We start from the raw sequence: 26,590 nt of genomic DNA, 5'->3' as shown, positions 1-26,590 counted from the left end.
AGACCCTTAACCATTTTTGTTGCTCTTCTCTGGACCTTCTCCAATTTCTCCACATCTTTCTTGAAATGTGGGGCCCAGGACTGGCTTGACTTGTTCAAGGTTGCAAAGCAGGACACTGCTGAAGTCAGGAATAAAACCATAGTCTCCTGGGTCTACAGCATTAACCACTGCAACACTGTGTCGCCTGCATGAGATTCACTTCAGGGCATTCCAGAGCCATAAACCAGACTGTGTGTCAGCTCCCTGCCATACCAGACTGTCCTCTTCACCCACAACCTCCTGGAGACTCTGCCACTCTTTATTCTTGCCTGCATATAGCAAACAAAACAGAACAGCCAGTGAACCCAGTTCCTGAGGTCCCCAAGGATGTCTCTGTAGTTTCTAGTTCCTCTCACTGGATACCCAGGAAAATTATTGCATTTGCTATCACCACAGAGACTGTGTACAGACCAGATTAGCTAAGGACTCTCTCTATACTTCAGTGCAAGTACTGAGGTAGCTTAGAGTAAAACTTTAGTTTTATTGATAAAGAACAGAGATTTACTTGAGAGCAGTCAAGAATAAAAGAGAGAAAGAAGGGTTACAAAATAACCTCTCTTCTAGGAATAAAATTTAATTTTTTAAGTTATATCTTTGCTTAAAATGTCTTACAGCAAGTCCTCAGCAGCTCCTGTTCATCGGGCCAAGATGATCCATCATTCACAGTCTGAGAGGTTGATGTTCCCTAAATGAAGGATAAATATAGGTTGAACCTCTCTAGTCTATAACTCTCTTGTCCAGCAACGTCTACCATCTGCCATGATTTTATGTAGCCAGATGACAACTTACCGTGGGTCTGTCTTGTGTTTCCCATGGTCCCATAAAGTTTGTTTACAGCCATCAGTCCTGCCTGTCAGTGTTCTGTGCTGTTGTTTAGCTATAATTTACCCCAAATGTCTCGTAAGACCACAGTAGGCAGCAGAAGTGTTGGTAATGCTGCTAGACAACATTGACCTCCCGTGATCCGGCAAAGTCTCTTGTTTGGCACTGGTCAGGTCCCAAGAGTGCTGGACTAGAGAAGCTCAACCTGTAGGATGTATTTTTGACTCCTCCATTCTATTTTCTGTTGTCCATTTTCTTTTTCTCAAAAGCCAAGGAGACTTCCTGGGCTTGCAGATTTTGCTCACTCAACTATTTTATCTTTGACTTGTTTTGTTTACCTTATATGTAAATGTACTTCCATTGTTCTCTGCCTGTACTCAAGCCAGCCAGATAGTGTCTAGGGCATATGGGCTGCTTACATTGCTTCCAGAACACATTTGAAGAACATACTTCCATCTCTCATAAACAATGCTTTATAAACAACCTGTACATACAGCGCAGAATAATTTTCAGGCCCAGTATATTACCAGTTCACATAGGCTACCTTATGCAAACACCTGTTGGTTGAATATCGTCATGGGATGCTGGGGGTAAGGCTCCGGGCTTCCCTTCCCCCTGCAGTGGGGTGAGTTGGCATGAGTGCTTCAGCTGGGCAGGGGCTGGTGTGTGTTTGTGTGTGCGTGCGTGTGTGCATACGCATGGTCAGGGCAGGGAGAATTGCAGCAGGCTGGAGTGCTAGCAATGGCTTGCTGTGCTGCACAGGGAGGGAAGGTCTGAGCCTTACTGGGGATGGATCAAGGGAAGGTTTGGGCCATGGGGCTTAAGTTCTGCACCTTAAAGGCTATATTGAATGAGGATGTCCTGCTGTGCCGCTCAGGCGTCCCTTACTCCAGGTACGTGACAAGCAGAGGAGCAATTCCCAGTTACCACTTCCGGAGTGCTCCCCCTTCCTGGAGGCACCCTGCTGGGGGTAGGCTGCTGAGGAGAAGAAAGAAACAAAAGGCTCCTCCTCACCACGCTACTTTGCCATAGCTTTTGGATGTGGGGGGCAGGGAGTGAAAGGGAACAGTGCTCACAGCAGCAAGTCACTGGCAGCTTGGGATAACTGCTTGGCAAGCTGCCCCCTCACACAGCCCTGCCTGCACCTAAACCATGACCTGGACCCACCACCCCCTTCTCTTTCATTCCTGCCTCCCCAGACGCCGCTCAGTCTTTCACCTCAACTTTGGCTCCTCTTCATCTCTTACTGTACGGAAGGGGTCAGCAACCTTTCCAAGGCAGAGTGCTGAAATTTGACCTTTTGACCTCTGTGTACAGTCCGAGTGCCAATGAGACATTTTAAAGTCACTAACAGTCCTACTACAACAGCTTCATTAATTAATTAAGATGCAGAACTTCACCGTTTAGGTGCGGGTGGGTAGCATTAGCTGGTCTTTTGTTAATCCACAGGCAGTATGGCTGTGAGCAACCTCCAGGCTGCTTGGGGGAGGCGGGGTGGGGCTGAGCTCCCGCCTCATGTGCAGATGAAGATCGTCTCACGTGCCACTCTTGGAACCTGTGCTGGGGTTGGTGGGCTCTGCTGTGTGGTTTCTAGTCATCTCCCTCCTCTGAACGTCAATCTTAGTTTGTTGCTCCTCCTCCTGTCTTGGGTGGGAAATACTCACTTGTGTTGCCTCATATCAAACTACTGGGTGGATTCATGTGAATAAATATCTACTGGGACAAAGACACATTTCCACCACTGATTTAAGGTACGCTTGCATTTGACTGCTGTATGTGAGAGACAAAGGCACAAACCTAGGGCTGTTCTTTCTAAATAAAGCTGATGCAGTGCCGACGGAGGGCATAGTGTGATTCTTTTGGGGGGTAAGATGTTACTGGATGAGGGAGGGCATTGTGGGACCCTGTGAAGGTAGCAGGGGACTCCAGAGCTGGCTGCTGGGTGGCTCAGAGGATTAGAAACTATTACAGGTCTCTCACATCTTGGTTGCTAGTTCAAATCTTATGTAGTGTGGCGCATTCCTAATAATGTCTATGAAATGAGTTGTTTGAGCTCAGGAAGTTTCACATCACAGTTTGCACTCAATGGCCCCTTTACTGGCAGGCGTTGGCAATAGGCCATGGAGAGCACGGGCCCTGCAGGCTGAATTATCTACAGATTGTGTGGGCTGAGGCTGTAGGGGTAGCAGATTGTACGAATTAGCCCTGCTGCTATAAATTGGCTAAACAAAGATTTTTTTGGGCTTTAAATCTGTCCCCTTAGGAACTTTAAACTCATAGGAATGTTGTTTAAAAGTAGAGGAAAAATCCCTCTGCTATTACAGGGCTGTTTGGTGTGGATGATGGCACTACCATCCACTCCCTGCTGGTTTCACTCAGCCATGTGGTAATTAATCTGCTCTAAGTGATAGTGGAGTTGTCCAGAAGCCAGGAGAAAACAGCCTGGTGGTTATTCTCTCTGCTGAATACCATCCATGCCCTCAGAGACACTCCCATCCCTCGTGAACTGACTTTCCCTTGCCAGCTAGGGTGTCAGATCCTCTCTGAGGGGAAAAATGTTTTCTTGTGAAACCAAACCAAGGAGAGGCTGGAGCAGATCAGCTGTGGGGATGGGCACATTCCTATGCGCCTGTTGGGCTGGCTCCCAAAGCACTGGCCTATCCTGCATGTTTGTTGACCTGAGAGAAGCAAAGGGAAATTCTCCCTGCAGTGGGCTGCCCTGCCTTCCCTCAGGGCTGCTCTTCATGTTCAGTGTAATAGCTGCATTGCTGCCACTGTAGCACTTGAGTGAAGACCTGACTGCTCTGACAGGGGAGCCTGTCCTGTTGCACCATCGATCCATCTCTCAGAGAGGCAGGAGAAGCCTTCCCATTGACATGGCACTGTCTGCCCCTGGGGTTAGGTCGGTGTTGCTGTGTGGCTTTTTCACACTCATGAGCGATGCAGTAACACTGATGATAGTTTCTACTGTAGACCTGGCCTCATCCAGCTCCAGCAGAGAAGCAGATGCTGGTGCACTGCCCTGGTACATATAAAAAAGAAGACCCTCAGCTAGAGCCCAGTGTGTAGAGGTTTGCTTGGAGGAGGCCCAGGGTAGTTGGACTGGGCTTGGACTGGTGCAGTGTGTGTCTATGAAGGATTTGAACCTACATGCAGTTACATAGGTTGAAGTTTCTGTAACCCTCCCCCCCAACAAGCCCTACCTTGGGCTCTATGGGGAGAGGAAAAAGCTGGCAGGCTGCCTGCCCAGTTGCTCTTTGCTTTGGGCAACTCTGGCAATTTAATTTGGGTGCAGCACATGGCATCAGAAAGAGAGAAGGCAGGAGAAGCACCTACCACCCCTTGTTGCGGGGGATGACTCTTTGGAGCTAAGAGTAACCTCAGGAGCGCAATTAAGGACACGATTATGTCTCCACTGACTACCAAAAACAGCTGTGTAGATACTGATGTTCTTGGTAATACTTTTCAATGAGCCACTCCCACCCTCTGCCACTTTTCTACGAGCCACCCCCCACACAGACGAGTCAGGTTTCTCTGAAAGGGCCCGATCCTCAGTTGGATTGCAGTGGAGTCGCACTGATACCTGCTGGGGCCTTGCTCAGATCAGAAATGGACAGGATCTCCAATGTCCTTTGGTGAGACTGGCCCAGCCTCATGACCAGCACGTCCATCTTAACATGTATCTGCAATGACTAGCAGACAGTGGGAACCCAATTTGCATGTGCTTCTTCCTCCTGGGGCTTGTTAAAATTGACCTTGGGAGCCAGAGCTGGCTCTTGGAAGGGGCTTAAGACCTTCATGATCTAAAGGACAGGTAAGGTGGCAATGAGCTGGGAAGAGGTAACATACAAGCAGCTATTGAAACCCATTGCAATAGGGTATGTGTTGGGCCAAATGGTTTGCAGGATTCCAAAAAAGGATTGGGTAGTTATTAGGCGAGCAAGTCTACAGCTAGAATAGTAGGGATTCAAATTGCCCAGGAGTTTAAAAGAGATCTAAATTCTCCTACTGAATGGTTTGAAGTAATCTCTATTAAATTATGGCTTTTAGGAGGGAACTTTGCTAGGGAGCAGATATCCCTTAATTGCCATCTGCAGGGTTTCTTGCTCTTTCCTCTGAAGCAGCTAGTGCTGATCTCTGTTGGAGACAGGAGACTAGACTGAATGGACCAGGGATCTAATCCAGTGCTGTGATTTCTGGGAACATGGTTGTTGAGTGTAAGGAAGAATTCCAGGGAGGGGACTGAGTCACTTGGATGCTGGCTGAGATGGTAGAGATTTTATCCCAAGGGTGAATCCTACGTGAATACCATTGGCTCCTTTGTGTCCATGAAACTCCTTTCGATTCTCTGACATTCTCATGGAGTTACTCCTCTTTGAGCTGGATTGAGGATGTAGTTTTGAACAGGCCTGAGACTTGCATTTCTTTTGTTCAGACTGGACAAAATAAGAGAGAGGTTGGGGAGGAATTTTTCCATATTCTTCCTGAGATGATTTTTTTACTTTTGAGATTGATCAGGCTTGTTATTACAGTAGCAATCCCCATTCAGGATTACAGTGCTGTTGTGCTAGGTCCTGTGCACACATATGGATAGGCATGGTCCGTAGCCCAGGACATTACAGTCCGACTGAAGATGAGCCACAGGAAGTGTGCCCACCAAATAGGAGGAGGAGTGAGAGGACGGTGAATGGGGGTAACACAATCAGATGAGATGATTACATGGCCTCTCTCAGCAGGGTTAGAACAATGATCGGGATGCAGGAGTTTTTGTTTTATAGCTCATTTTGGAGTCTCATCAGGCTGGAGTTTCTCAGGCCAGGTCTACACTAGACATTAAAGTTGATTGCAGATGCGCAACTAGTTAGGCCTGTTGCATAACTAGAATTGACTTATCTTCTGTTGACTACGTGGCTGTCCTCGCAGAGGAAGGTTGATGGGAGAAACTCTCCTGTTGACCTCCCTTACTCCTCATGATGTTGAGGAATACAGGGGTCGACTGCTGGCCACATGCAGTTCGATTTTGCGAGTCCCTACCAGGCACATGAAATCAAATCCTGGAAGATCAACCTGACCAGGTTGATATTCCATGTAGTGAAGATGTACCCTCTGTTAGAGATGTTAGCACAGGTTATGAGGAATGGTTGCTGTTCTCAGGAGGAGGGCTGCGATGTCCTCATGGTGGGAGATGGAAAAACTAACCGGCTTTGCTTCTTGTGTCCCATTTCAGAGACCTGTTGAGCTGCGAAGATGCGTGAGTACGCAGAGAAAAAGGAGACATGCGGCACTATCTGCCTCAAATACCTGCTCTTCATCTTCAACTTCTTCTTCTGGGTAATGGACCAGCTGCCCAAGCACAAGTGTGTGTGTGTGTGTGTGTGTGTGTGACCATCCCCCTCGCTGAGGGCTACATCTGTTGTTGCGGTGGTGATGTTGGGATGGATTGCATGGGGTGAAATCCTGGCCTCACTGAAAACAGAGACAAAAACATTCTTTGGCTTCATTGTGTCCACAATTTCACCCCAGGTATCTAACTAAACTCATGCTGCCAACACTGGGAGGAGGGTTATAAACCTATCTGACCAGGAATAGGCCTTGAAATGAGCAGGTATCAACATCAGTGAGTGGCCAAAAGAAGAGCCCGCTTCCAGGGGAGGATGACCCAGAGCCTAACTCTTAAGACATCAGATACTCCAGGGCAGCCCAATGGCAAAGGACATCACTCATTTGTCTCCTATTTTGCCTGGCAGCATATCACTAGCTGCCTGTTGAGTGAAGATGGCTAGGCTGAATTATGTAGATAGTCACTGTGGCTACAGCTACACTAGAGTTTTTTGCCTCAAATTAATAGATGGTCAAGGGATCAGAACCATTCCTTGTCATGGTGGTGTGGCTTGTATCTCCAGGACCCAGAGAGCTATGCCAGCGGGAGCTATAGCCCCTAGAAGGGTCAAACAAACTAGACAGGTGAAAGGGTACAGACCCAACAAATTTCCGTCACTTCTCCTCAAGGTAAAATGGGTTGGCTTAAGGTTAACAGCCCTATCTGTTTAAAACAAAAACAAAAACAAAACAGAAACAAAACCAAAAAAGTTATGGAAACATCTGCAATTAACCCTAAAAGGGTGAAGTAGAAGAGTCTTATAGATGACCTATGCTCCACACGGAGTACAAGGTTTTAAGTCAAGTCAAGGGATCAGCATGTTGTCAACCACAGACATTTGTGGGCTGGAAGAAACGGTTGGGGAGGGTCCAGGCTAGCTTTTACAGAGGAATGAATTATGAACACCCTCTGTGAATTATCAGCCAGATAAAAAACTCCAGTGAGCACAAGGCCTGTAAAGAGGAAGAGAAGCTTGAAGGAGAGATGTTGGCTCACCCAATGCACCCCTGCTGCTGGGGTATTCCTATGCTAATGTTTATTTTCATTGGTTTAACTCACCAGGGTTCTCACCTTTCGCAGTCTTAACCTCCCCATCCCTCAGTGGTACTATCATGGAACGAGGTACTAACATAGCTGTTGTTCAGAAGTGGTCAGTATCACTCCTGGATCATCCCGCATTGGTGCAAAGCATGCCCTCCCTTTCCTTTTCTTCTTCTTTTGCTGCCTCTCTGGGACACTCAGACAGTCATGAGAGCCAAGAACCTGATTAATCCTGGAGCCACAGAACACCCCCAGTTAAAAGCTCCCCATTGGGTGTAGTCAACCCCCCCACCCAGCTGGCATCGACTTCCTGAAAATACTGTGGCATACTGTCACTTCTCCCCCTGGAACCGCGCCAGGGCTCTGAGAGACTGGGGGGAGGGAGAGAATTAGTTTCATTTAAGGCCTGATCCAAAGCCTATTGAAATCAGTCAGACTCTTTCCCCTGAATTGAATAGGTCTTGGATCAGGCCCTCTGTGAGTGCTATGAGTGGGCTGAAATCTGATCCTGTGGCTGGGAAGGGGGATGTCCCTCTTGAAAAGGAGGCAGTACCACCTGTCATGCTTCTCATTTCCTTGTGTCTCTCTTCCTTAAGCTGGCAGGTGGGGCTGTGATGGCGGTGGGCATCTGGACCCTGGCCGAGAAGAGTGACTATATCAGTCTCCTGTCCTCCAACACGTACATGGCGACCACCTACATCCTGGTAGTGGCAGGAATCATTGTCATGATTACTGGCATCCTCGGGTGCTGTGCCACTTTCAAAGAGCGGCGGAATCTGCTGAGAGTGGTAAGTGTTTTGTGTGGCCTGGGTCAGTGCTGGGTGCAGACCCTCTTGTGCATCTCTGTTCCTCCTGGAGAGCTGTACTAGTGACTCCCAAACCACTGACAGACCTGCTCTCCTTGGCTGGGCTGGATGATCTGTTAGACAGGAAACTTTCCTTTCATTCTGTCCCACCTGGGGAAGGTATCGGTTTCTGTGTGTTTCAGTAGGTGCTGTGTAATAATTACATGGTACCTTTCATGTGAGCATGCCAAAACTTTTCCAAAGAAAGGAAATGTCAGGCTGGGAGAAATTGGGAGAGGAGGCAAACCAAAAATTAAGTAACTGTGATTCTGCTTTATTCAAAGCAGAACATTTGGTTTGGTTGGTGTGTTGAGCATTACGAAATTTCTAGAAGTACAAACATTTTCATGCACAACCTCCAATTTCTTTTTGTTAATATAAAAATCAAACCCTCTCCATTGGCCATTTTTGACCAGCCCTAATAAATCTCAGGTCTGGGCTACACTATATAGACTTACCATGTTACAACTATGCGGGTCTATGGTGTGAAAAATCCACGCCCCTGAATGATGTAGTTAGGCTGACAAAACCCTGTATGTAGATAGCACTTTTTGGCAGGAGGGCTCCTATTGATGTAGCTACTGCCTCTTAGGGAGGTGGATTAGATGAGAGAGCTCTCTCCCATTCATGTAAAGCATCTTCATGCCGGCACTACAACACTTGCTTTGTTAGCTGCACCAATGCAGTATTATAAGGGTAGATTTGCTCTAATTTTCACTTGCACCCTCTCTGATCTCCTTTTGGTGCTGAACGTGGTGGTGATTCACAGAACAGTTTCTCTGGAGAGCTGAGCATAGTAACTTAAAGCACAGGGCCATTAATTGTCGTTTCACAATGACAAAAGGGGACACTTCCACTGTGCTTTCACAAGTCCTTCAGTTTCGCAAACTGCCACTGGTCCGAATATGCCATCTCCTTCCTTCCTTAGTCTGAGTGGAGCAGAGGCTGGGTCAGGGAAAGGAAAAGAGCAATGAGCAACACTGTGATCCCAATTCGTGGGGTGCGGGTATGAACTGAAAATACGTGGTGGTGGTAAAGGCCTCTAAAAGGCCTGTGACAAGCTTTTGGGAGCTCTTGCTAGTGGTTTGTTCGTTTGGTTCTTGAGGGCGGTATTTGGCTCCTGCTCTTCAGCAGTTTGGGCACCAGTCAGGTCCAGCCGTAGGGGAAGGCGGTTGCCTTGGGCCGTGCACCATCAGGGCCTCGCACTCCATTTGACTTCAGCATCCACTGGCTGGGCCTTGCTTTCGGTGTGCTGCCAAGGGCCCCACCCACCAGCCAGGCCCTGCTGGGCTGACTTTGGCACTAGCACCATTATTCACTGTACTAAAGAGCTCTATTCATCTTCCTTTGTCTCTCGTTTGCCGCGAGAATTTACAAATGAAAATCTGGTGGGGTTTTCTTTGTTATTTTGACAGAAATTTGATAATTGTTCCCTGTCTTTTCTTTTGCCCTCTGTGTGGCTGCCTGTGACAGATCTATTGTCTATCTTCTCCTCTGGTTTAGTTGATACCAAGTAACACACAAAAGAAATACTTTGTGCTCAGCAGGGCTGAGTTGGTCTAGCTGGAGGCTCCTGCCAGCGCTGAGGTCAACCAGTAATCCTTACATGTTCAGAACAAAGACAAAAGCATCTGTGCCAGTCTATCCCCATTCCTCTCTGTACCAACGATTCATGTATATACAGAGGTATGCCTTGATGGCGAGCATCCAGTAATTTCCCAGCAGTTCTCCAAAGCAAGTTGCAAGGATAATTTCAGACAGAGGCAGGGGGATGTATACGCATGTGGTAGGGCTGTTGAACCAGGAAGGTATATTGTAGCTGCTTGTAGAGCTAGTGGTGAGTTTTCACTCCCACTTCAAGACTTTCCTCCGGGTTTCGTTTCTAATCACTGGTTACCATTCATTCAGCGATGCCATAGTGCTCCCAGTACTTGGGGCATCACTACTGCTTCCAGGCATTCCAGGCCTGCAGTGAGGGACAGTTGTCTGAGCAAGAGCTATAGGATCCAGTCCCACGATGTTATAGTTCACCCCCACTCTGCATTTCAACTCCTTATACGGGTCAGGGAGTCATCAGGCCCCTAGCAAGGCAAGAGCAATCCCAAGACTTACTCTTACTGGAACTGTGATGCTGCAGCCACTGTAGCAGTCAAGAACATCCAGGACACAGGGATGTCAAGTTCAGGCCCTTGCACAGCAAATGCTTTCTGAGGTGTCCCTCAGGACTGCAAAGGTGGACATGCTGTAGGGTTTTCACCTAGGATCCTACCTCAGCCCCCCAGCCTCCTTGGCAGCTTTCTTCCTGCTTTATGCTTATGGAATAGCATTAAACAGGAGAGAAATATAATTGAGGCTTAGGAACATAACGTGTATATATCACTACTGGAATGCACAGCTCATTACAAGCAGTTAGGTGATCATAGGTCTTGCAGTCACATGGAGACCAGCAAAGTGCACACAACAAAAGCAGGAGCCCATGAAAAGATGAATATAAAAGGCAATCCTTGTTGTTCCCACTTGCTTACATGGCTCTCAAATATTTAGCTCTGGTGGAGAAGTGCTGGACAGCATTTTGCTATTATTTAAATAACAGCTGTGCTCACAGGCTATAACTAGCTTTGGGCCTCATTGTCCTAAGTCAGGGGTGGCCAACCAGTTAGAGACTAAGAGCCCAATGAGCTGTAGAGAGAGAGAGAGCAAAGAACTGAATATTATATATTTTATTTTTATACATCTATCTGTAGATACATTTATTTATCATACATGGCTCAGTGCCCTCCCACAGAGCCAGGCACTTCCAGAGTCATCCTGCTCCCTCAGAGTCAGGCACCCCCAGTTCACCTGCTCTAACCCCTTCCCCGGATCCAGGCAGGCCTCTGTACCCACCCCCGGCTCTAACCCAATACTGATGACTCTCCGGAGCCGCCGCCATGAGCATCTCCCTCCAAGAACTGGGGCGCGTATGCAGAGTGGCAGTGAGCACCCCTGACGCACGGCTCCTGATTTCATTGCTCAGAGAGCTGCATGTGGCTCAAGAGTTGCAAGTTGGCCACATCTGGCCTAGGTGCTGTACTTGCAGAGTAGGAGACCATTCCTGCTCCAGAGGTCATAGTCTAGACAAGGTGTGACAGGTAAATGAAACAACCAGGCAGAGCAAACAGTAACAAGATGTTTTAGCACAGGCTGAGTGCACAGGTGGTTGCTGTAGTAACCTTCACTCTGTATAGGCTCTGATAAAAGCTGTTTGGTAACAGGTGGGAAAGCTCCTTTAGGATAGGGTGAGCTGAGGCCTTGTGATACGTGCCAGCTCCACTGGAATACCTTTTGATATCAGTGCAGAAAACATGGTGAAAACAGATAAAGGAAAGAGAAACTTTCTAGTGAGGTGATTGTTTTCTTTCTCCTAATACAGCAGCTTGACGGCATGGTGATGTCAGAGAGGTGTTGTATAGCTGCGCTACAACAAAAGAAAGAAACCCTTTATTTAGGAGCATTCCTCTCCTTTTTTGTCCATCAGCCTTCCTCTGGTGTGGTGCCCAGCCTTCAGCTATCCAGTACTCCATCGAGTGACTCATTCCCATGGTATGAATGGGCACCTTGTACAAGCATGTGCAGACACTTGCAATGTTCAGCTGAGAGCCAGTGCGGGGGAGTTTGAATGCTTGAGATTGTGCACTCCTCTTAAAGCCCAGCCTGCTGATAAAACCTAGTTGTCCCTCCCCTGCAGCTGCTGAATCCCAGCAGGGGGTGAAAGAGAAAATCTGACCCACAGGCAAGGATGATGCGTTGGCATAATTTCCCTGAGCATGGGGTTTTGATTACCTGTGCCTTCAGACAAAGAGAGGAGGCATAGTGAGAAACGGAGGCGGCACATAGCAAAAGACAAGCTATGCGGCAAAGTCTAATTAGTTGCTCCCAATTCTTGTTTTTGTAACAAACGAATGCATTTATTTGGCACTAACCGTGGATTTTGGAGGGGTTATGTCATTTCTTTCGTGGGCCTAGGAATGTAATAATGTGCCGTAACTTAGGCCCCAACATAGCTCTCCCCCTCACCACCCCTCAGCCCTAAAGACTGGGAACTCCAGAGAATCACACCAAACAGAGAGAAGGTGCCTGGCACTTTGGGGGACTGCAGTGGCTTTATGGGACCTTACATAGCATCTCCCCTGCTCACTGTGGTACAGCTGGGTATCAAATCCAGAAACATGCCTGCTCCCTGTGCAGAACAGCACAAGACAGCAAGGAGAGGAGCTATCAGGGTTGGAACAAGAATGAAGCATCCCAGCAGCACTTCTTCCTGTGAACTCAGCTTGTGCACATGGGGCAGTGTCTCTGGTACCTGCTGTGGTAAATCACCATCAGAACTGATGTTACCTGACAACCTTAGCAGAACAGCCATGATTAGAATGAATATGGAGCCACGGTTCCTTAGAGGTCTCTCTCCAGCTTTGGGGCAAGGCTCTCTGGTGAGGCAGGTGCATGGGGAAGACAGCAGTGTTGACTGCTGGGCAATAACTGTGCTGTGATGAGGTAGAGCACTACAGGATAAGCCCAGATTTGGGCCCTTCTCTTCACTTAATGATGATTAGTAGAATGGCCTGGCATTAGCCATTTAGGTGACCATGGCCATGGTGACGTGACATTCAGGATAGTAGCTTAAATGACGGCAGGGTGGTTAGGCTGGGAATTTGGACTTAAGATGCTGAGATCCCACAGCACTGGGTGCTTTAGAAAGAGGACATGAGTTGGTGTCCAGAAAGGTCAGTTTGATTCCTTCACCAACGTGAAAATTACAGTCAGAAATTTGAAATTTCAAGCCAACATGAGGGATATAAAAGATTAAACAATGCACCCAGTTCAATTCATCCTCTTTTTCTTCCATCTCACATAGTTACACTGACGATGGAAATTAACCCTCAATGGCTCATTGAGGGGGGTGGGGTGTGAAATTCAGTTCTGGAGCTTATGTACCACTATTACTACTACAGTGTACAGTAAAACCCCTATTTACATGATTTCGACTTGCACATTACTTGGATTAATGTGAGTCAAAATTGTGAGCTCCTGGCTCCTCTGCCCTCAGCTGCCCTCTGCTTGTGCTGCGCTGGTCAGTCTCCCAGCACCAAGGAGTGGTGGGGAGCTGGGAACCAGGCAGCTGGTCAGTTTCCTGGCTCCCCGCGATTTACACAAAATTTGACTTACATGTGATTGCCTGGAAACGCAACCAGTGTGTAAGTCGCGTGTTTACTGTGTGCACTGCTTAAGTTTAAGCATTGCTATGAAAGTCTAACTGTGACTGTTAGTCTGTATCTTTGAGAACAACAAGAAGTCCTGTGATGCATGAGTGATGCATCTGAAGAAGCGGGTCTTTGCCCACAAAAACTTATGCTCCAAAATATCTGTTAGTCTATAAGGTGCCACAGGACTTCTTGTTCTCTGTGACTGTTGTGGCTCACAGGGAAGAATTTCACTTTGTGTAACAGGCATAGTTCAGAGATGTTGCACTCTTGTGTTCTCCTGGAGGGTCCCCAAGGGAGGGAATTTCCCACCCCAAATCAGGGAGCTTTGGAGTTGCCAAATGGTGCTTCCTTGTTGCATTATTTCCTTTTACTAGCTGGCTGGCCATGAAGCACAAAGTCCCTACAGTTGCTCTCTGTGCTGCAGCCTCATCCTTGGCTTCTGTTCAGTTCCAAGAGCCATCCCCATAGGATACATGGTTATTCTGAGGCTCTTACTGCCTGGCACTGTCCGATGTTCCTCTTCTATTTAACAAGCTAGTGTTGAGTTTCTACAGAGCAACTGGTGCCGCTGTATTTTGGGGCGGGTGGCGTGAGCAACAGAGCTATTGCCTCCATAGAGTCTAGTGTGTGTATATTTAGTTATCATTATACATAACCGGTAATAGAAACAACCATTCTAGCTTGGACCCATGGTTCACCCAGCCCATGTCTCTAAAGCTACATCTGCACTAGCCCTGTTTTTGGTAAAACTCTTTGGTAAGGGGCTTGGAAAAAAACCACACACCAACCAAATAAGCATTACAGACATAAGTATGGGTGTGGACAGCACTATGCTGGTGGAAGATGACATAGTTACGGCTGTTCTTTCGGGTGCGGTGTAATTATGCTGATGGGAGAGCTTCGCCCACTGGCAGAAAGTGGCTACGTGGGAGACCTTGCAGTGGTGCAGCTGCTGCAATGCAGTTACTCTGCTATAAGGTCTGTAGTTTAGAGAGAGCCTGATGGTGGGCTGTATCAGCTGCTTTAGAGAATGATGCAAAAGCATCTAGAAAAGAGATAATTCTGGATTATTTGCCCAGAATGGTATAATTTCCTCCTACCACCATTGAGTTCTACCCTGAAAGATGAACATTTAGCTCTCTTACACATTTATTTTTTATCCTCACTAATTCAACTCTGACTCTTCTTATTATCCAAATCAGTGTCCTCTTCTTTGGGAATCCTGCCAAATTCTTGCCTTCATGATATATTGTAGCAGAGAAGCTCCCCCTGCTAAGCATGTGTCATGTAAAAAGAGAACTCCTTGCATCAATACACGGATTACCTCCTTTTCAATTTCATTGGCTCACCCCTTTTTCATGTAGCAGGACAAAGTAAATAGGAGCATTTTGCCTTCAGTTCAGCTGTAATTTCTGTCTTGCCCTTTACTAGATACCCTTACCACTGTTACCCTCTTTCTTCCTTCCTTCCTCTTCCACCTCCCACTCTTTGATAAGCTCTCCTGTTGCTGCACCGCCTCAAATTACCTTCTAAACTTCTCCATGCCCAATACAATGAGCCCCTAATAGTGAGCAAACACTTTGGCTGTGTCTAGACTAGCCCTGAACTTCGAAGGGGGCATGGTAATTAGGGTGTTAGGAGATTACTAACGAAGTGCTGTGGTGCCTATGCAGCACTTCGTTAGGCTAAATCTCACCCACAGCAACTTCGAAGTATAAAACTTTGAAGTGCTGGCTTGCGTGTAGCCATGGGTCAGCTGCAGGTACTTTGAAGTCCCTTTTAAAGGGACTTGGAAGTAGTACAGGCACTTCAAAGTACCTGCAGCTGACCCGCAACTACATGCAAGCTGGCACTTTGAGGTTTGACACTTTGAAGTTGCCATGGGAGAGATTTAACTTAATGAAGTGCTACATATGCACTGTAGCACTTCATTAGCAATCTCTCAACACCCTAATTACCATGCCCCCTTCAAAGTTGGGGGCTAGCCAAGACACAGCCTTAGAGAGCTGCTGTAATGCCAGTGGATTTAAGCCTTTTTCCTGATAATCGAACTGTAACTTCTAGGATTTCTCTGCCCCGCTTCCTGATCCTCTGTTTTAACATACATGATTTTACTTTGTTTTGCAGTACTTCATCTTGCTTCTGTGCATTTTCCTGCTTGAGATCATTGCTGGGATCCTGGCCTATATCTACTACCAACAGGTAAGTTAAGTGTCAGACTCAGAGGATCAAATCTGGGAGGGAAGGAGACGCTCCTTATCATCCCATTTCTATTCAGAGATGGGTATAAACCAGAATTTCAAGGGCTTTGAATCCATGGTTTGGTTTGGGCCCATCTCACTTCCCCCTAGGTACAAAGTGCATCAGGTTATAAACCAGATTTGACAAGACATTAGTCTGGGAGTCAGCTGCAGTTCAGCTCCTTTCTGCACATCCTTTTTCTCCCTCCCATTCCCTCTGTGATGCCTCATGAAGATGTCTGTTGGAGTGACTCGTGGTGTTTCTACAGAAAAGAATCAGTTTGAGATTTTTCAGAGGCCAAGAAGGGTACACAGACACTTGTAGTACAGGTGTGCCATCTAGTATGTCCATGAAGCAGACCATAAGAATTGGCCTAGTTAGCCCTGTGCTGTGTCTTACAACATTGGTCAATGCCAGATGCTTCAAAGGAAGTAACCAGAACTGAGCAGTCATCAAGTGATCTATCCTCTATTGTCCAGTCTCAGCAGCTGACAGTCAGAGGCATAGGGACACCCAGAGCATGGGCTTGCATCCAGTGTTCCCTGTAAGATGAGCACTTGGGTGACCGCTCAGGAGAGATTCATATGCAACCCAGCTGATTAGCTGAGTGCCCACAGCTGCCCACAGCTGGCAGCCAGCATATGTTTCTATTGGTGGTGCACATCCACACATACCATGGTGCACATAGCAAAATTTATTCTTCCTATGGATAGAAAAACCAGAGGGAACACTGGTTTCATCCCTTACTATCTTGGCCAACAGCCAAGCACCAATGCCTCTGCTCAACCCAGTAAGCTCCCAGTAATATGTCTGGGTTAGTAAGGACAGGAAATGGTGTGGCTGGGGATAGAGCAACACTGCTCTGGCCAAACATCCTAAGGGTCTGCTGCAGTCATGGACAGCTGAGCTTGAAATTGCCATGGGGGTGTGATGGCTTCGCATTATTCTGCTGGCGATTGCTAATGAGAGGCATACTGCTTAGGAAGCTCCATCAGACATGTCTTCTCTCTTCCACCCATGAGGGCAGCTGGGTGTCTGAAGAGTACTGACAGCTGGAGACTGTCAGGGGGTATGTCTGACAGGGAAGTGTACGTTACAGAGGGGTGCAGACATTTTCATGTGCTCTGTGTTGTCACACGCTGTAGGGTTCTTTGGATTCCATCCTTAAGATGGGAGCTTTCATCCTGCCTCAGGGCTCCTCAGACTTTGTCCTCTACCTCCCACCAAGGGTGGCCTAGGTGGTGTGGCTGGGGCCAAAGAGCTGTACTATATTGGTAAGAAGTGGAATACCTTCTGGTTGCCTCTGTCTTTCTTATGGACAAGAGACCCCATGAAGACCGTGGGACCCAGAAAGCCATGCTCCATCTGGACCTGAGCAAAGACCAAAGTAACGCATGGGTGCAATGGTTGAAATGGTGGAATCTTCTTGGCTCAAGGGGGAGCACGGCATGCTGGGAGATGTAGTAGTTCTGGAAGAGCTGCAGGCTGCTTTGTAGATCACTCAATGGCATTTGGTTTACTATCTGCACTGATCCCCTCTGCACACACACCACCTTTTTATGTAAAAATCCTTCCTTTCCTGGGCTCAGGCTGCTTCCTCTCCTTTGCAGCTGGTTTTCTTTTTCCCCTTCCTTTGCTGCCTTGTCCAGCGTGTGCACGTATATAAACTCTGTGTTTCTTTTGCTGTCTCCTTTCCATGCTGCAGTTCTTCCCCGTGAGCCCACAGGTAATTGCTTTTCTCCTGAGTAATGTTTCTGCTAGTGGACTTTCTGTCTCTTTGTTTGCCTTGGGTGCCCATGAGCTGCCAAACTTTTCCTCTTGTCTTTGCTCCACTAAATATTTTGCGCTTCTAAAGAGCCTCCCATCCCAAGATCTCAAAGCATTTTGCAAACATTAATGAATGAAGTCTCGCGTCACTTCTCGGAGGTAGGTGTTACCCCCATTTGACAGATGGGGGCTGGAGAACCATTACTGTATTCAGCAAATTTGAAGGAGGGGTGGGACTCAGGCTCTATTCCTCCAACCCACTGTAACAAAAATAGTCTTTTCCTGCATTCCTCCCCACAATTACTGCATATTACTAAGAAATAATTACACAGAGAAGCTTTTCTGTGTCTGGCCTTCTCCCCTATTTGGTCTGTTTGATGATGCCACCTAACACCCAGGGTGATATTGTTTGGGAACTGTGATTTTGCAGGCACTGAGTTATGGGATCGCCACTGGATGGATCAGGCAGGCAGAGGCTGATTAGAAAGGATGCAGATTTTAGCTCTGTGATGTCTATCATCAGAGATGGGCAGGAGAATGCCAGGAAATGGACACAGCAGTCTGTGGTGCATCAGCCAACTAGACAGAGAGAAGCTTATGGATATATTTGCATGAGTGCGTCAGCCATTCACTGTAAAGGACGCTTTCTGGCTTAACATGCTCCAAATATCAGACCTTCTGTTTGAGCAATGTCATTCCTGCTTTCTGAACATATCCCTAGTATCACCAAGGCTGCTGCAGCCAGGGAGGCAAGAGTCTTAAGATCCCTCTTCATGCTTTCAATCTCCTTGTGCAACTTCTGTTCACTCCTTGCTGGATCATTTTGGCTTTAGTATTCTGGTAGCCCTGCTTCCAGAGGTGTGAGAGGCCCTTTGATACTAGAGGAGTATTCATAAGGCAGGAATGAGATGTTTAGAGAGAAACAATCCTATTTGGGGGCAGACCTGTCAGTCTGGATGGTAACTCTTTCAGTGTGGAGGCAGGTCCATCTGGGGACCCTTGCAAATGGACATGCCCAGGCTGACTTAACTTTGAACCAGTAAGAGACTTTTGCCCTTTAAAATGGGAGAATGAGGTTTAAAGAGCCGGGAGAGGCAGAAATCAGTCCATGTTCTTTCTTGGAATCACTAGGGTCTACTCTGGAGGAGGGGCATTTTCTGGGGTTATAGGTTTCACAGATTCTCTGCTGTTCTCCTGGAGAGAAGACAATAGGGGCGACCATAAGGGTGGTGTCTGCCTTATGATTTCACACCTTCCCCCACTGGCCTTTTTGTTTAGCTGAGTATGGAGCTGAAGCAAAACCTGAAGGAGATCATGACCCAGAAGTACCGGAAAGCGGGTGAGGAGGGGGTGACCAGTGCGGTGGACAAACTGCAGCAGGAGGTAAGTCTCAAAGACAGACTTAAACTTATGACAGAGCTAAAAATGATTCCCTCCTTAGACTGCAGTCTCCTGTCACTGAAGAGAGAAAGGTGCCAGGATGTCTGGAGTGGTTGTCATGACCTGAGGGCAGCTTGTCAAAATGCAGGGCAGAGACCCCAGACCAGCACTGTGTTCTATTACTGGGTTTCACCAAAGCAGTTACAAATGTGAACTACTGGATCACTGTGCCAGTCTTCCCATGGAGCCATGAGTGGGCACACCAGTGTGTCTCGCCAGACTAAGCTGGGTTTAGGTCACTTACACCAAAACCGCAAAGTATTCAGGTTGCTTCCAGTCCCAAGAAACCAGCCATTTACCCCAGACCCCACTGTACCAAAGACAATGCTGGTAGCTAATCCTATAGTCAGCTACTTAAAGGATTTATTAACTAGGAAAGAGAAATGAGAAGGTTATTTATGGATTGAAGCAGGCAACATATAAATACAAATTAATTACAGTCTTAGGTTCCAAAAGGACACAGAGATGTCATAATCTAGTCACTAAATGTAATTTAGGGCTAAACTGGACTGACTCTTGGCATCTCTGCATTTGTTTCTAAGTTCCAGCTCTTGCAAGAATCCAAACAAAAAGATATAACCGTTTTATCTTTATATGTCCTTCCTCCAGAGTTTAAATTGATGGGAGCTGCACTCCTGTACTTAACTTCTTCATGGGTAGATGGGGCAATCAACACATTTCTTGTTCTATAGTGTCCTATTTAATCTTGATAGTCTTTCTTGAGGGATGGAGGAGCCACTCTTCTTGCCTAGATTCACAAGTTCAGAGCAGACATTTTTACAATGATAAAGCAAAGCTTTCGTATTACCTTATAGTGCAGGAAATAGATGTTACAAGTAAGGTTAATGCATGCAACTTATAAGCATTCTACTGAGACTAAACACATCCTCACAGGTCTAATACCTACCTTGAGCAACATTAACATAAAAGTTGAGCTGGTTTGGTTTCCAGTGAGGAATTTGTCACTGCTCAGGGCTGGCACCTGGCTTCACAGATCACACTCCATTTCCCCCATTGCAGACAGGATGGGTATTAGTGCGGGACGCTGCATCCACAGTCTCAAAGATGGGACTCCTGCTCACTGAACAGTACGATTCACTGAAAGGGGTAGGTTGGTTTTACATCACGTGCTGAATGAACTAGGGTTGGCCAGGTCAATACTGAAAGCTGCTTCAAAAAGTTTGTCTGCAAAATGTAAGTAAAAGGGGCTGGGTGAATCGCTAATGTTAGTTAAGCTTCCCAATACCACCAAGAGTGAAGTATAGTGGACAAAGTGCCCCATTGCTGCTGCTACTGTTGCAGGCAGCACTGCCAGAGAGTTGGGATAACAGAGCAATCAAAACGGCTGCACAGTGTTGTTAACTTCATCCTCCAGTACCGTTCAGCCGCTCCTCAGGAGACAGTCCCCTTGCTGAGAATGTGCCTCCAGCCTATACCAAGCTGATGTCCTAATGCCTGGTATTCTTACAATGCAAGTATAATGCAGAATCTCTGATGAGAGGGTCTCAGGAGGGTTGTGCAGGCTTTAGAGCCAACTCCCTTGTGGCTGGCACAGCTTGCTGCAGGGGCTTTCTCACCTTCCCCATTCGGGTCAGTTTTCTCAGGCCCTATGTTAAGGTGGTGAGCCGCTCAGTGCGTATTCTGTTGCTTGGAGTCTCCTGAGTCCATTTTCAAGGCAATGGCATCCATAAAGCTGGGGGCTTGTGGCTCATGTAGGTCACACGTAGAAAGAGGTCTAGTCTTCAGCAGTCAAAGCACTGATATCTGTGAATTAATAAGGCCGACCAGCAGTTCTTTAGCACCTCCCGTCTCAAGGACCCCAGTGCAACGCACAAGCGTTAATCCAGGCCTTACCACTGTTGTGTTGTACAGTGTTTTACAGAGGAGGAAGTAGAGGCAAAGGGGTCCTAAATAACTCAGTGATGTCTGTGATGGAGATGGCCATCGGGCTCTCCTCTCCTGATTCTCAGTCCTTAGCCATAAGTCTGCCTTTCCCCATATCATTGCCTTGAGTGTGCTGAGGGGGCACACAGAGGCAACCCTTCCTGAGTTGTTCCCAGGCGTGGGATGAGAGACAGACTGTTGTGCAGGAACCCACCCAGGGAACAAGCCCGTTCTGCTGACTACAGCTGCCCCCTAGGCTGTGGACATGCCAAACAGCAAAGTTGCCCGTAGTGATCTGTAATTTGATTCAATGCTAGCTTGACTGGTATTTGTTCCATTTTGTTGTCAACACCAGAAGTAGCTGCAGACGTGTACCAGCTACAGCTAGGCCCATCTCTGTACAGAGCAGTAAGTGGCCCTGAGGTCAACTCAGCTGAAAGAAAGGCACTGCAGATATTTAAGTGATTTTTTTTTAGGCACTTAGGATACAAAGGTCACTCGTAATTATAGCAGCTGAGAGAAGCCCAGGCTGACAGAAGCAGCTGGATGTGCCACTTGATGATGCTCTGGGGAGGGCATAAGTTGGAGCTTGGTGCAGTGAGGATGGATGCGGGGGGCGGGTGCTGTGCTTTCCAGTGACAAACTACAGACTCATCCTGTGCTCTTGTGTTCATACAGTTCAAGTGCTGCGGCAGCAGTAACGCTACAGACTGGAGTGAGAGCATCTGGATCAAATCTGCGGATGCCGAACACCGGAAATTCCCGGACAGCTGTTGTAAGACGATAACAGAAGGGTGTGGCAAGAGAGACCATCCTTCCAACATCTACAAGGAGGTAAAGAACAGGCTGACCTCATCTTTCCCAGGATCACAGCTGGATGGAAGGAACCTGTTGGGCAAGCCAGTTTGGTGCTTCCTTAGGGCTCACTGCAATGCCTCCTGAGGTCAGGGAGTTGTCACGGACTTTACATTGAAGACTTGAGTTCTCTAACCTTGCTCTCAACCCCATTGCCAAATTTACCCATCCTTGGAGGAGAGGGAAAGGGTACTGTTAACCAGTGGAACCCAGGAGTCTTCACTCCAGCAACACAAGCACTACGAGAAGGGCTGTACTAATCGTGGATGCTGTGGGTGTGGGAGCCAGCCAATGTTCTGAGGGAGCATGGTACAAGTTACCTAGGCAGCACCTAGCAAATGCGAGGGTGGATTGGGCAAGTAGTTCTTTTGAAGTCAGTACAGAAATTGCCTTCTGGCATTAAAAAAAACTCAACAGCATTAAAAATGCTTAATGAAGCATTAGAGAACCCTGTGCAGCAGACAGCGCTAGCAGCTCACAGCAAAAGCAACGGGGAACTCGATTGTGGGTGTGGAGCATGACGCTCACAAGAAGTGCACCCCAGGAAATGGGGAAGGGAAGAGCAGGAAGCATGGTGCAGGTGGGACGAATGAGTCATGCCCAGTGGCCTGGTGTGTCTCTTTTTCAGTTCCCTGCTGAAAACCTGGATTGAAGTCCCACAGCACATGTCCCATCTCGGGAGCCTTGGCTTTGGTGAACATCAAATAGGGTCCAAAGAGCCAGTCGTCCTCTGGAAGGGTGGTGGGTGCTAGGATGGTAGGGTAGCTGGATGTGGCCTCCAGCATGAAGGAAAGAGGTGGGAAAAGGAGGGACAGGGGGTGTTGTAGAATCCCATTTGGCTAGAGCTCGGCTAGGCAGCACTTTGGGCAGCATGGAAACCTCTTTACTGAGACAGACAAAGCCATCAGCAAATTAGCAGAGCACACAAATGGATCCTAGGCACTCATCTACCTGGCTCATGGAGTGGTGAACTCTTGGAGAAGTAATCAGGCCCGTAAAGGGGGCAGTTGCCCCCAGGCCCAGCCTTTCAAAGGGGGCTAGAGCTCCAGCCGCGGCTGCTTCCAAAGTAGCCGTGGCAGTGGCTGGAGCTCCAGGCTTCTTTGAATTGCCCTGGCGGCGCAGCTCCAGCTGTGCGTGGCCGGGGGGAGCTGGCGCCACAGGCCTAGCAGCACTGAGGGCTGAATGCCCTAGTCCCTCCCCTTCTGGGGCATGGAGCTGGGCCCTCCTCCCACCTAGTCCTGGGGCCCACAGCGATACTGGGGGTAATTAATTCTGGCACCCATAGTATTTGTACCCCTTTTCAAACCCAAATGGCTGGTCAAATTTCAGGGCCCTCAGGATGTTCCAGTTACAAGTGGGAAGTGATGGAGTCTGGCATTCTCCTTCATGCACCCTTGTTTGTGTGCATGCTTTTTGGAACACAGGAGGAACCAGGAGCAAAAGGAGCCGGCCATTAGTTAGCTTACCTGCCCAAGACAGGAGACCCCAAAGCTCTCTGTAGTTTTCCCCAAGATGATGCTCTGCTCACAGGCTATTGCTTGCTTGGCTTTCTCGCTCCTGGCTTTTGCCCTTCTCTCCATTCTTGTCTGTCCTCTGCGTCTGTGTGTTCTCAGTGCCAGATGGAACTCTCCTCCTACACTGGGCTAGTTTCTGGGCAGGCTCTAATAGGCCTTGTTTTAGGCCCCTTGATGTCTCTCACAGCTGTTGTTTACACACAGGTTGAACAAGGTTTTAACCAAGTCTGTACCAAAAGTCGTACCTCGCTCATAACAGTATAAGTGCATTTACTTCAACCTAAAGGCTGTTCACTAGCTTTCTAGCCTGATTTTTCCCAGCAGCATAGCCAGCTCCCTACCTGTGGAGTTAGCCCCCTGGCCAGCCACCAGATAGGTAAATTAGAGGTGGTTGGAATGCTTGCTGCAGTTCTTTCCTCATTTATAATTTCCTGCGATGGGACACACTGCAGATGAAGAGGTGGACCTTTTAAGGCAAATATTTCTTCTCACAGGGTGTGTACTTTTGGCAGGGCTCACATGAGGCTGAGACAATTTTAGGAGCATGAGTAATGTTTACAGCTAAGTTGAGCACATCAGACAGATACAAGGGAAATCAGCTCTCATGCCTCCAGTTCACCTGCTTAGCCAGACCACTGTTAGCTATAAATTTCAGGAGCGAGAGGCTCACATAGGAGATGAAGTACAAGTTACATAGGCATTTTTGGTGGGTGGGCATTTTTTGCCTCTTGCTGTCCGCACATCTGCGTAGTTGGCCTGTAAGATGAGTGAGGTAATACCTTTTATTGGATGAACCTCTTTTGAGCTACACAGCTCTTGAGCTACACACAGCTCATCTCGACACTCTTATCCATAGAAGATATGGCCTCCCTCACTTTGCCTGTGTAACATGCTGGGACCAGTAGCACCACAACTACACTGAGAGAATGTGCCTAGTGCTTTGGAGGCAACGTTAGCTGTGGAGAGAAAGAGGCTGTGGGATAGCCGTGGTTGAGTTAGCTCTGAGGAGATGGAACCCGTGCAGGGCTTAAGGGGCCGGGTTAGCTGTGGTGTGTGAGAGGCCATGGGGTAGTAGTGGCTGAATTAGCTCTGAGGCATGGGAGCCCCTGCGGGGTATTAGAGGCCAGGTTAGCTCTGGGGAGAGGGAGCCCTTAAGCGGCTGAGTCTGGGTTAGCCCTGGGGAGAGGGAGCCCACAGGGGGTTAGGGGCTGGGTTAGCCCTGAGGAGAGGGAGCCCACAGGGGGGTAGGGACTTGGTTAGTTCTCAGGAGAGGAAGCCCAGGGAAAGTGTTAGGGGCTGGGTTAGTTCTGAGTTTAAGCAGCCCATGGCGGGCGGAGAGGGGCAGCTCTAAGGAGGAGTCCATGGTGTGCTGGGGCCTGGGTTGGCTCTCTGGACAGAGGGTTGGTGTGGTGGCCTCCAGGATTTGGTTAAGAGTGGGTGATTCGTGTAGGAGTTGGGTCTTGACATAATACTGGCTCCAGAATGGGGCAGCTGTGGATAGTTTAAATTTTCGAGCCCAAGTCCAACCCTAGAACAAGCAAGTTCTGTGCCTCTCCTCTCCCAACTCATAAGAACGACCGTGCTGGTCAGACCACAGGTCCATCTCACCCAGTATCCCGTTGTCTGACAGGGGCCAATGCCAGATGTCCCAGGGGGTGAACAGAACAAGTAATCATCAAGTGATCCCTCTGCTATCATCCATATCCAGCCTCTGACAAACAGAGGCTAGGGACACCATTCCTACCCATCCTGGCTAATAGCCCAGTCTTTTTAATCTCTCTTCATATAGCACCTGTTTCAAATCCCTAATCGTGTTCGTTGCCCTTTTCTGAACCTTTTCCAATACTAATATGTCTTTTTTGAGGTGAGACAACCACATCTATACTCTGTATTCAAGATGTGGGTGTACCATGGATTTATGTAGAGGCATTAAGATATCCTCTATTGTCTTCTCTATCCCTTTGTTAATGATGTCTAACATTCCTAACTCTTTACCTGTATGTTGCGCTCCTGTCTCCTCCTTCCCTTTCTCTGTGTGTTGTAAGCTATCAGGGCAGGGGCCTTGCTACCCTCTGTTTGGAAGGTGTCTTGCCTCACAGAAGAGCTGTCACACTCAATCAATTTACTTAATCATTTAAAGGCCTTTGGATCAAAATTCAGCTGTCCCTGTTGCCGCTGCTGTGGCAGCCATGACTTGATGGGGCTGGGAGGAAAGCAGGCTGCCAACGAAGGACATAATTACAAGATGGAGGCAGGCAGTGCCTGGTCTTTCTGGGCTCACACCACCAGGCCTCATCTCTTGTAGAAACAACCTATATGGACTTCTCCTTAAAGGGATGCTGCTGGTTAAGAGGACCTTGTGACCAGTCCCAGCTGCCGCTCGTGGAGACCCAACAAGGGCTTCCTTGCTCTTTGTTCCGTTGAAGCCATTATAATCATAGGGTAGAACTTGTGGGATCAGTGGGTATCAATATTGTACCCCCTGCGGGTGGGCTTGGGCAAGGGTGAGGCCTTTCACATAGGGAGGGGAAAGATTTCCTCACTGGCACTAGAACTCAGCTCTGCCCCAGGTGTATGGGAGGTCACAGCCTTGCTCACCTGTGGCTTCAGGGCTGACATTGGTCTCTATGAGGGGACTGCCTCCCCGTTACGTATACCCAGCCAGTCTGCTGTCTTACCCTGAGCTCTGAGCCCACTGCCCCATTCACTGGCAATTTGTCAGGCCGGTGTTGGGGAGGCCTGCTGTGACAGTGGGTCCTGTCCATGTATGCTGTGTGTATAACAAAGGTGGAAGTGTAGATTCTGAGCTCTTGGCAAATTGTCTGTGCAGCACCTAGCACTATGGTGCAGCAGTGCCTGACTGTGGTCCCAGGTGCCACCATAACATAAATAACAGTAAGATGTATCAAGGAATCCATCCTGTTCATTGTGATTGCCATTCATTCTCCAACTTTACGGGGTTGCAGATGTTGTTATACATGAGTGGCAAGGGATTAAAGCCAAACTAACTCCCATCTGTCCTTCCTGCTCTCTCCGCAGGGTGGCTGCATCACTAAGCTGGAAAACTTCATCCAGGAACACCTGAAAATTATTGGAGCGGTGGGGATTGGCATTGCGTGTGTTCAGGTAAAGGGGCTGACTGCTCAGGAGTGGTGAAGCTTAGCCTAAGGGAGGGGGATGCTAGGACAGTGATGCACCATCCACTGAGCCTGGAGCATGGCTAGGACGTTATGGCACTGAGTCATTGGAAGCTTGGTTTGTGAGTCTCCACAAACTGTGGGAAGGAGTGTGTGGAATTCAGGGATGCCCTGAGCTGGGTCCCTTTCCTTGTGTCTGGCAAAATGAAAGCTTTAACTGAGCTTCCAAGAGAGACATTCCAATACTAAGACCTAGTTCAGCTGGCAGAGCAACAGCTAAGGTATGGGTTTGTTCTGAAACGCGGATAGAGTGAGAAACAGAATGGGGCTTGCTGTTACGTACCGCAGGCTAAGGGGTCTTCTAGAAATGACCACCCCCGCT

General features: G+C 48.0%; 1 protein-coding gene across 3 annotated transcripts in view; it reads left to right on the top strand.

Annotated features, from left to right (window-relative positions):
• CD151 (CD151 molecule (Raph blood group)) overlaps positions 1–26,590 on the top strand; it is a 59,156-nt gene that overhangs the window by 23,822 nt on the left and 8,744 nt on the right. For all 3 annotated transcript variants that reach the window (XM_074997858.1, XM_074997857.1, XM_074997859.1), the window contains exons 3-8: positions 6,089–6,192; positions 7,879–8,070; positions 15,498–15,572; positions 18,657–18,761; positions 21,381–21,536; positions 26,111–26,197. In XM_074997858.1, coding sequence (XP_074853959.1) covers positions 6,109–6,192; positions 7,879–8,070; positions 15,498–15,572; positions 18,657–18,761; positions 21,381–21,536; positions 26,111–26,197 — 699 coding nt within the window. In that variant the 5' untranslated portion in view covers positions 6,089–6,108. The remainder of the gene's footprint in view (positions 1–6,088; positions 6,193–7,878; positions 8,071–15,497; positions 15,573–18,656; positions 18,762–21,380; positions 21,537–26,110; positions 26,198–26,590) is intronic.

This window comes from Carettochelys insculpta, chromosome 6 (genome assembly GCF_033958435.1).
Source record: "Carettochelys insculpta isolate YL-2023 chromosome 6, ASM3395843v1, whole genome shotgun sequence".
Lineage (NCBI taxonomy): Eukaryota > Metazoa > Chordata > Testudines > Carettochelyidae > Carettochelys > Carettochelys insculpta.
Note: the sequence above shows the minus strand (reverse complement) of the source record. Positions and strands in the feature narration are given on the sequence as shown.